General features: G+C 33.3%; 1 protein-coding gene and 1 long non-coding RNA gene across 2 annotated transcripts in view; one reads left to right on the top strand and one right to left on the bottom strand.

Annotated features, from left to right (window-relative positions):
- LOC107631094 lies at window positions 2,360-5,897 on the top strand. The gene is made up of 7 exons (XM_016334422.2): window positions 2,360-2,728; window positions 3,354-3,440; window positions 3,589-3,837; window positions 3,940-4,104; window positions 4,185-4,238; window positions 4,321-4,467; window positions 5,129-5,897. Exons 1-7 carry the CDS (start codon window positions 2,570-2,572, stop codon window positions 5,504-5,506), a joined length of 1,239 nt encoding a protein of 412 aa, XP_016189908.1. The 5' UTR covers window positions 2,360-2,569; the 3' UTR covers window positions 5,507-5,897.
- LOC110270331 overlaps window positions 2,582-9,870 on the bottom strand; it is an 18,327-nt gene continuing 11,038 nt past the window's right edge. The window contains exon 2 of the long non-coding RNA XR_002359746.1: window positions 2,582-2,751. This is a non-coding gene — a long non-coding RNA (uncharacterized LOC110270331). The remainder of the gene's footprint in view (window positions 2,752-9,870) is intronic.

Below are 9,870 nucleotides of genomic sequence, written 5' to 3'. Positions count from 1 at the left end.
GAAGAAGGGGGGAGGGGAGAAAAAGGGGAAAAGAAGAGGGGGAAGGGGAAGAGGAAGGGAGGGGAGGGGGACGGCGCCGGCGAAGCTTGGAGCTGTCGTCGCCGAAAGAAAGAAGAAAGGAGAGAGGGACTACGACAGGGGAGAAGAGAAGAGGGAAAGGTGATGCGTCGGCGCTGCTAGGGTTCGCCGCCGTCGTCAGATCGTCATTGGGAGACCACGCCGCTGAGTCGTCGCCGCCGATTTGCCCACAAGCTGCCGTCGGGGAAGCGCCGGTGGTTCTGTTTCAGCTTCTGCATCTGCTTCTTCTTCTGAATCTACTTCTTCTTCTACTTCTTCTGCTTCGGCTTTTGCATCTGCTTCTTCTTCTTGCTTCGACTTCTGTTCTTTGCTTTGGCCTCTGTTTTTTTGCTTCTGCTTGAGCTTCTGCTTCTATGACTGCTTCTGTTTTTACTTTTAATTCTGATTTTAATTTGTTGTTTTCTGATTTTATTGTTGTTGTATGTTGATTTGATTGTTGAATTTGTGTTGATTTGTTGAATTTGTGTTGATTTCATTGATCTTGTTATTCTTGGTGGTGGAAGTGTTGGTGCTGGTGGGAGGTAAAGGTGCTGGTAGTGGTGGAGGATATTTTTGTCCAGAAAAAGTTAAAAGGACGATTTTAAAACGAAAAAAAAAACATTAAGGATAATTCTAAATAAAAAATTACGTTAGAGACTGTTTCGATTCTAAACCCTCAACTTGGAACTAAAACAATACTTATTCCTTTAAATTCTAATTACACATAAATACTTGAGAGTTTATGTAATTAAGATATGGGTTAAAAAAAGGTGCAAAATTTAAAATATTAAAATATTTATTGTGTATTTGTGAAAATAAAAAGTTGAAAACCTTTTTTAATAATAACTTCATCATATGAGTTTATCAAATATGTGTCAATAGCACATGTTAAAATTACTAATTAAAATTTTTATAAAAAATTTAAAATTTAAAATTTTTAAATATTTATTATATATTTATTGAAATAAAAAATTTATTTTTTAATAATAATTTTATGATGTGTCCTTATCTTAAGAGTATATGTCAACAAAATCTTTAAGATATAAATGTCTTCAAATACAAACATAGTAGAATAACACTAAAGTTGGAACGAAAACAAAAGTAGGTCTTTTTAAGTTCATAAAAAGGAGGGGTTGTAGTCCCAAATGTCCTAAAAGCTAAGAATAATTTGATGTTGTAAGGCACGTTACAAAATAAATACACATTTAATTTAATCGATTACTCTCTCGTGTGAAATGAATAATAATTGGAACAAATTTGAAACGAAAAAGGATAAAACGGTAAAGTGGCTAACCCTAAGGGTCGTTTAATAAATACATACAGTATAATACGATAAAAAAGAATGCATAGTGCGTCTATTGAAACGACAAAAGTAGCTTAGAGTGAAGACTGAAGACACAACACATTCATGAAAAAATGCATTAAAAATACGAATGCACAGACCCACATATTCTTCGTTTTTATCCTTTTATTAAAAATAAACTTTTCCCCATGCTTTTTGGTTTTCCCCCTCGTGCAATTTCTAAGGTTAATTTTCTTTTAATACATTTTTTTCAACGTCTGATTAATATATTCCAATATTTTTTTCGGGTACGAATATTTGTGATGGAATTGAAGATGATGATGGTTGTGTCATGTGATGTTCCACCTTCAACGTTTCGCTTTACTGTGAACAACTGAACACTGTTATGACATGAAAAAGGAGAGGGAAAAATGACAAGGTAGTAGGGAGAGCTAGAAGGTGATTCTCCTTAATTTATTAATAATTAATATTTCTTTAGATTATAATAATATTTTAAATGTTAATTTTAAAATTTATTTTCATTGATTTGCCTTACAAAACTAAACTATTTCTTTTATTTAAAATCTTATATTAAAATTTGTTAAATTATATGATTCATAGTTTTGGTCTTGGTTATAGCTCTACTATTAAGTGCAACTGACCAAAATTAAGAAAATTAGATGTCACATATTAACATCAACGCATGGTGGATTGAACTAATAAGTATTTTCTAATATTCGCATTTTGAATACCGAAAAAATGACTAAGGCACATGTTCAGTTAGCAAGTTAGCATTTTAGGTTAACAGTAGGCCTATACATTTTTTTAGTGTATATTAGGAAAAATTTCAAATGTATCGAGCAACACCGGTATTCTAATTGTTTTAACCGTTGATTTCAATTAATATATATTATATATATTATTTACGTTACTAATTTGATGCATGTCTAAAACGAAGGGGCATCAAAATTAAATTAATTTTAACAAAAGAGAAGAAAGTGAGATGAATAAAAGAAAGGAGATAGCTTAATGTGAAGTGAGAGTGGGGGAGTGAGTGGCTTCCTTCATAGAAAGCGGAGCAGCACAAAAAAGTGAGGTCTCCATTGTTTTCCATTGGATTTTTGCGTTGCGTTGCATTCTCCAATGCTTTCTCTCAACACCCTCCAACACAACCCCTAACCCTGCATCTCCGTTTTCCTTCTTCTTCTTCTTCTTTCAAAGCAAGCAGCTATGGCTTCTTCAGTAGTGTTGTTTTCTCTGTTGTTATTGTTGTTGTTGGGTCTCTTTAGTTCTCACTCCTGTGCTGCTAGGCTCGGTGGTTCAAGACAGAAGCTTGAAGTCAATAGGCATTTGAATCGCTTGAATAAGCCTCCTGTTAAGACCATTCAGGTCTTCTTCTTCTTCTTCTTCTTCTTCCCTTTTTGGTTTCCCCCAAAAGAAAAAAAAATGTTTTTAATTAGGGTTTTTCTTTTTCCTCCCAAAGAATAGTTTGGTTTTGAAGAAAAAATATTATTTTTTTATTTGGGTAAGCTAAAGGGGGTGATGTTGTGTTTGAACAGTGATTTGTGTGGCTTTCAGATATTTTTCACTCAGGAATCAAAATAATCTTTGGCTCCTACTGTTTATTTTTTTGACGTATTTCCTCCCCGGATTGTATAAAAAAAATGTAGATCTTTTATGTTGACATTTTGATTTCTTCAAGCTATGTTCTATACTTCTATGTTTTTAATATTTTCTTCTACCTGTTCATACTTCTTATTTCCTGGAAAAAGAAAAATTCCCTTTGTCTAAGAAATTATTGGCTGGATTCTGAAGCAGTAGCAACTAGAAAGTACTGGAAGGAAAGAACTTGGGCGATGATTTTCTTTTCTTGGCATTCCCCACTTTTTATCAAAATCACCTACTGAACATTAGAAAAAATGGAAATATAATTAACGAAGCTTTGCTTTGAATATTTTATTTTGCTTAGTATTTTTTTTTGTAGTGTTAATAGTGTGATTTATGGATTGTGCAGAGTCCAGATGGGGATTTCATAGATTGTGTGCATATCTCTAAGCAACCGGCTTTTGATCATCCTTTCCTTAAAGATCACAAAATTCAGGTCCATATTATCTTCACACAGAATCTAATCTTTGGTTTATTCTCTCCTATTATTATTACTATTATTATTATTATTATCAGTTTTTTTCTTAAACTTTTATGTTTGTTTTTCCCTAACACTGGATTGCATTATTGGTTAATTGATTTAGATGAGGCCTAGTTTCCACCCTGAAGGGCTATTTGATGAGAACAAGGTTTCTGAAAAACCCAAAGAGAAGATTAATCAGCTGTGGCATGTGAATGGGAAATGCCCCGAAGACACAATACCAATTCGGAGAACAAAGGAAGAGGATGTCCTTAGAGCTAGCTCAGTTAAAAGATATGGAAGGAAGAAGCACAGGTCAATCCCGAAGCCTAGGTCAGCACAACCTGATCTTATTAACCAGAGTGGTCATCAGGTATTATCGATTGTTCCTCTTAATTTTTTTTTTTCAATTTTGATGTTTTCTATTTTATAATTGGCATTGGTCTAATTTACTTGCTGGTTGTTGTTGATTCAGCATGCAATAGCATATGTTGAAGGGGACAAGTACTATGGAGCAAAAGCCACTATTAATGTGTGGGAACCTAAGATTCAGCAGGCGAATGAGTTCAGCTTGTCGCAGCTCTGGATATTAGGAGGCTCGTTCGGCCAAGATCTTAACAGCATTGAAGCTGGCTGGCAGGTATGCTAAGAAAGAAATTGATTTTTGAAGTCCACATTTAGTTTGTATAAATTCTGATGCCTATTTATTGATGATAACAGGTTAGCCCTGATTTATACGGCGATAACAACACTCGGTTATTCACCTACTGGACAGTAAGTATTTACCTTTTAACCTTTCCTATATTCATATATTGCTTTTATTTTGCAATCAAACCTCACATGCTATGTTCTACAGAGTGATGCATATCAAGCTACAGGTTGCTACAATCTTCTTTGCTCAGGATTTATTCAGGTCAACAGCGAAATATCAATGGGTGCAAGCATATCTCCGGTTTCTGCTTACAGAAACTCCCAGTATGATATCAGCATCCTTATCTGGAAGGTAAAAATCCCAAAAAAAAGGTCATCACATTATCTATCTGCGAACATAAGCACCGGGTAATCATCTTCCCAGCTAGTGTTTGTTTGGCTTTGGGACCGATTTAATAATGTCCATGAGTGCTTGGATTCATTTTTTCTTCTATAGGTATAAGACATGTCATGTGGAAGAGTCAAGTTGTCAGTTTATAACATGTTATAGGTTTGATTGGAATCTTAAATTCTTCATATTTTCACCCATCAACTGACCAGTAAAAAAGACATTTTAGCCAGTATTGTTGGCAGCATAGTTGGAAATTAGAATCATCTTTGTAGGATCCTAAGGATCCATTTATTTCTTTTCTCATCTCCTTTTTGAAATTTGATCATGATAATGGACCCCAACTGTAATTGATGAGTGGGGCAAAGCAACTGTGATGAACTTGCTTATGTACTAACACCGATGATTGCGCAATGCGGAAACACATTTACACCACTAGCAACAGTTTGTATAAGATATTCACATGTTCTTTTAGGCATCATTTAGTAATTGTTTCAGGACAGAAAATACAAAGACACAGACGGCCCATCACGAAACGGACCCTCTCTTTAAACCATCAAATTCGTTAATGGTATTAAGTATTAAACCTTTTCTATTTTCTCTTTTTTTTTTTTTTTCCATGTAGGATCCAAAAGAGGGACACTGGTGGATGCAATTTGGGAATGACTATGTATTGGGATATTGGCCTTCATTCTTGTTCTCATACTTGGCAGACAGTGCCTCCATGATTGAATGGGGTGGTGAGGTTGTGAATTCTGAGCCTGATGGCCAACACACTTCAACTCAAATGGGAAGTGGCCATTTCCCTGAAGAGGGTTTTGGAAAATCAAGCTACTTCAAGAACATTCAAGTGGTTGATAGCTCCAACAATCTCAAAGCTCCAAAGGGACTTGGAACCTTCACTGAGCAATCAAATTGCTATGATGTTCAAACAGGAAGTAATGGTGACTGGGGACATTACTTCTACTATGGAGGACCTGGTAAAAACCCTAATTGTCAATGAGGCTAAAAAAAATCCAAGATGAAGGGAAAAAAATTGAAAAAAGAAAATGCAAATTATCCTAGCCTAGTCTTCTCCCTTGTATCATTATTAAACCCTAATGTTAAATCCCCGTTCTTTTTTCTTTTCTTTCTATCCTCTTCTCTTGTATACCCTTTTTTTTTTCTAGTGGAAAGTTTTGTTTTTTTTTTCTTTTGTTAAAAATATTGAACGATTCTCCATGTAAGGTTAGTGGGTAAGTGTGGCTAAGTTTCTTAAAAGCCTAAAGAAACAAAGGCCTTTAACATCCTTTGTATTTTTATTTGTTTGCTTGTCAATGACAATTAAGTGATCAAATCCTTCACCTAATGTCATTTTTGTAATTTACTGAAACTAGCTACAACAATTAGTTATTGATCTTGTTTCTTCATGGTCTATATTATGAAACAATCCCCATGCTTGGATTGGAGTTTCTAGTTTCAGGTTTCAATTTTTTTATTTGCCAATAGTATTCGAATCTTATTACTAATATTAAACATTTGATAATGTAATTAGAGAAACCTTGGTTATATTTCTCCGGTTAGGAATATCAATCAATTAATTAGATTAAAGCTAAGTTGGCGTAGGCCAAGGAGGAAAATGAAAAAAATTAATTAATTAAAAAACATTTTTATTTAATTTGGATTGGAAAAAAAGTAGCAAACTATGCATGTGAGTGGCTGACAGCACTTTTGTTTGCATATCAACTTTTTTGGAAAAGGGGGGCCACTTCCACAACGTTACATCAAACCTGCAAAATCAATCCCCATTTCACAATTAAAGCCTGTCAAACACTCAAACATGCTCCGCCAAAAAGTCTTAGCCCCACTAATTTCTATTTGGACCTAATTATAAAATTATTATTATGCTAATGTTAATAGTCAATTGAGTAAGTCAACAAAAAAACTCTAAATCAATTCTTAAAAAATTTATAGTCGGATATTTTAATCATTAATAAATGTTACTCATTAATCAGTTCTCAAATTTTTATTTCGTTTAGACAATTCAATCCCAAAATCATACTATTCGTCTTTATAAAAAAAAATTATCTAAAAATTTTAAAAATTCTTAAGAAGTTATATGGTTAATTTTTTTTAATATTGCTCAAAGATGTGTTACACTATGTTATTTAGCTTTACATGAGTTTTATCCTACTATACAAAACTTGTTCACTTGTCAGAAGATACAAAACGTTGATGCCATTTTGTGTAAAGAATTTTTTTTATTTATTTAAAATAAAAAAACAATATTGTCGTTTTGTGTTTAACTTTTTTATTTTAATTATGAAAGTAAAAACTGGCATCGCCATTTTGTTATTTTAATAAATTTAAAAATTAAAATTAGTCAAAACGTCACTAATGTGTTGTAATAAAGTGAAAAAATTAATGACGTTTTGTGTTCATAGAAATAAAAAATAGGAAAAAAGATAGATAGATCCTGACTTTTTAAATTTTTGACAAATACATTTCTAACAAAATTTAAATACAAAAAAGTTCATGACTTTAACAAACGGAGGACAATTTAGTCCTTCCGTCTATTTGCCTCTCATACACCAAACAGAACTGGCTGACGTGGCTGAAATGGTGTCCAGGTGTTCGTTACGGTGCCACGCTGGAAGGAGAATAAAGTTCGAAGGACAAATAAGTCCTTGACGTCATTTTGCAAATAAAGTTCGAAGGATAAATAGGTCATTGAGAATTTAGTTCATTATACTTCTATTATTCTTCTATTATAGTTCAAACTGCCAACTGCACATGCATATGAAATCTTCTTCATTTTTACTTTCTCTTTCTCACTTGTAGGACATTGTCACGAACTCAGCTTGAAATGACTAGCAAGTGGAGTACTAACAAGTTTGGAATTACTCATGCTAAACCTCTCTAAAACCTTCTCAATATACTTCTGCTGCGATATAACCACAATTTTCCATTCTTCCTGTCACGAGTGATACTCAAACCAAGAATTTTCTTTGCAGGACCTAAATCCTTCTTAGCAAAGGAACTGTTCAAGTCTTTCTTAAGACTTTCAATCTTCTTAGTGTCATGACCAACAATCAACATGTCATAAACATAAAGCAAGAGAATTATAAAATCACTATCAGAGAATTTCTTAACATATACACAATGATCAGAAGTCTTACTATACCCATGACTTTCCATGAAAGAATCAAATTTCGTGTAACATTGCATTGGCACTTGTTTCAACCCATATAAGCTCTTCTTCAACTTGCATATAAGGTGCTCCTTTCTTTTAACCTCAAAATCCTCTGGTTACTCTATATAAATTTCTTTATCTATGTCACCATGAAGGAATGTAGTCTTCACATCAAGCTGCTCAACCTCTAAATTCAAGCTAGCCGCCAATCCAATCACAACTCGAATAGAGGACATCTTCACAACTGGAGATAAAATCTCATCAAAATCAATACATTTCTTATGCTCAAAACCTTTCACAACCAATCGAAATTTGTACCTTGGCCATGAGATATTTTCATCCACTTTCAATTTGAACACATATTTATTCTTCAATGCTCTCTTACCCTTCGGTAGCATCACCAATTCAAATGTATGATTCTCATGCAAGGATTTCATTTCTTCTTGCAAGGCCTTCAACCAATCTTTCTTATGCTCATCAGACATAGCTTCCTGATAGCTTTCTGGCTCCCCAGTCTCAATGTTCATCACATACTCATGAGGAGAGTATTTCTGAGAAGGATGACGCTCTCTAGTAGATCTTCTCAATTTAGGCTCAACTGATGGTTCAGGTAGAACTTCAACATCTGGTGGAACTTCTACATCTGGCACCTCAGGTTGAGGTGTAGGTTCATCATGCAAATCATCACCATCATTATCAACTTGTACATCTCCCCCATCAATAGGAGGTCTAGTGAAAGGACCAGGTTCATCATCAGTAGAACGTCTAACAGTTATTGTTGACTTATCTGTCTTTTCAAGGTCTTCAATAGTTTGGTCTTAAAGAAAAATCACATCTCGACTTCTAGTTATCTTCTTGATCACCGGATCCCATAATCTGTAACCAAAGTCTTCGTGACCATAACCCATGAAAATACACTACTTTTACTTTCCATAGCACACGTAGGTATGTTGCGTCTTCTTCTTTTTCTTTTCCTTTTTCGTTATCGTCATCACCAATAACACCAATATTTTGCTAACATCTTTATTAGTTCTGATTTTTTCTGATGCCATTATTAAATAATTTTGATTCATTTTTTAGTTTATTTCGGTTCATTTGTGTGTTAATTGAGTTTCACTTGATATTGCTAATAAGTATTGACTAAATTTTTTATTCTTTAATTTTAACTGTTTGTTCAAATTTGAATTGAATTCGGTTCATTTGTGAATTGAGTTAGATTCACTTGATACTACTTTTAAGTATTCACCAAATCTGTTATTCCTTAAGAAATTCAATTCATCTCTTAGTTTAATGAAGTTCATTTGCATTCACTTTTTGTTCAAATCTAAACTGAATTCGGTTCATTTACAAATTGAGTTAGGTTCACTTGATACTATTTTTAAGTATTCACCAAATATGTTATTCCTTAAGAAATTTGTTTCATCTCTTAGTTTAATTGAACTCATTTGCATGCAGAAATGAATTGAAATGTGCTTTTCTTGCTGATTGAATGTTGATCACTTTTTGTTCAAATCTGAACCGAATTTGGTTCATTTATGAATTGAGTTAGGTTTACTTGATACTATTTTTAAGTACTTACCAAATCTGTTATTCCTTAAGAAATTCGGTTCATCTCTTAGTTTAATTGAATTCATTTGCATGCAGAAATGAATTGAAATGTGATTTTCTTGCTGATTGAATGTTTATCACTTTTTGTTCAAATCTGAATTGAATTCGGTTCATTTGTGAATTGAGTTAGGTTCACTTGATACTACTGTTAAGTATTCACCAAATCTAAATCAAATTCGGTTCATTTCTGGATTCAAATGAACCTCAATTAAAAGGAGAAAAAGAAAAAATGCAGCAACAACAATAACAATAAAAGAATGACAATTGAGAGAAAACACGCAAAGAAGAAGAAGGAACGTGAAAAAGAAGAAGGAGGAAGACGAAGAAGAAGAAGAACGAATGCGAAGACAAAGAAGGAGGAAAGCGAAGAAAAAGGAAGAACGCGAAGACGAAGATGAATAAGCATTATTGAAACGCGCGTGTGTATATGCGAGTGTAATAAAAGTGATTTTTGTTGAGTTTTGGTCTGCTTGGTTAGACTTTGATACAAAAATGCTTGGATGTGTAGTTGTGTTGTTTTGAGATTGAATTGTTATTTTTTGTTTTTATATTCAATATTTTTTAATTTTAAAATTTTGAAAAATAAC

This window comes from Arachis ipaensis, chromosome B03, assembly GCF_000816755.2.
Source record: "Arachis ipaensis cultivar K30076 chromosome B03, Araip1.1, whole genome shotgun sequence".
In the NCBI taxonomy this organism is placed as follows: Eukaryota; Viridiplantae; Streptophyta; class Magnoliopsida; order Fabales; family Fabaceae; genus Arachis; species Arachis ipaensis.
Note: the sequence above shows the minus strand (reverse complement) of the source record. Positions and strands in the feature narration are given on the sequence as shown.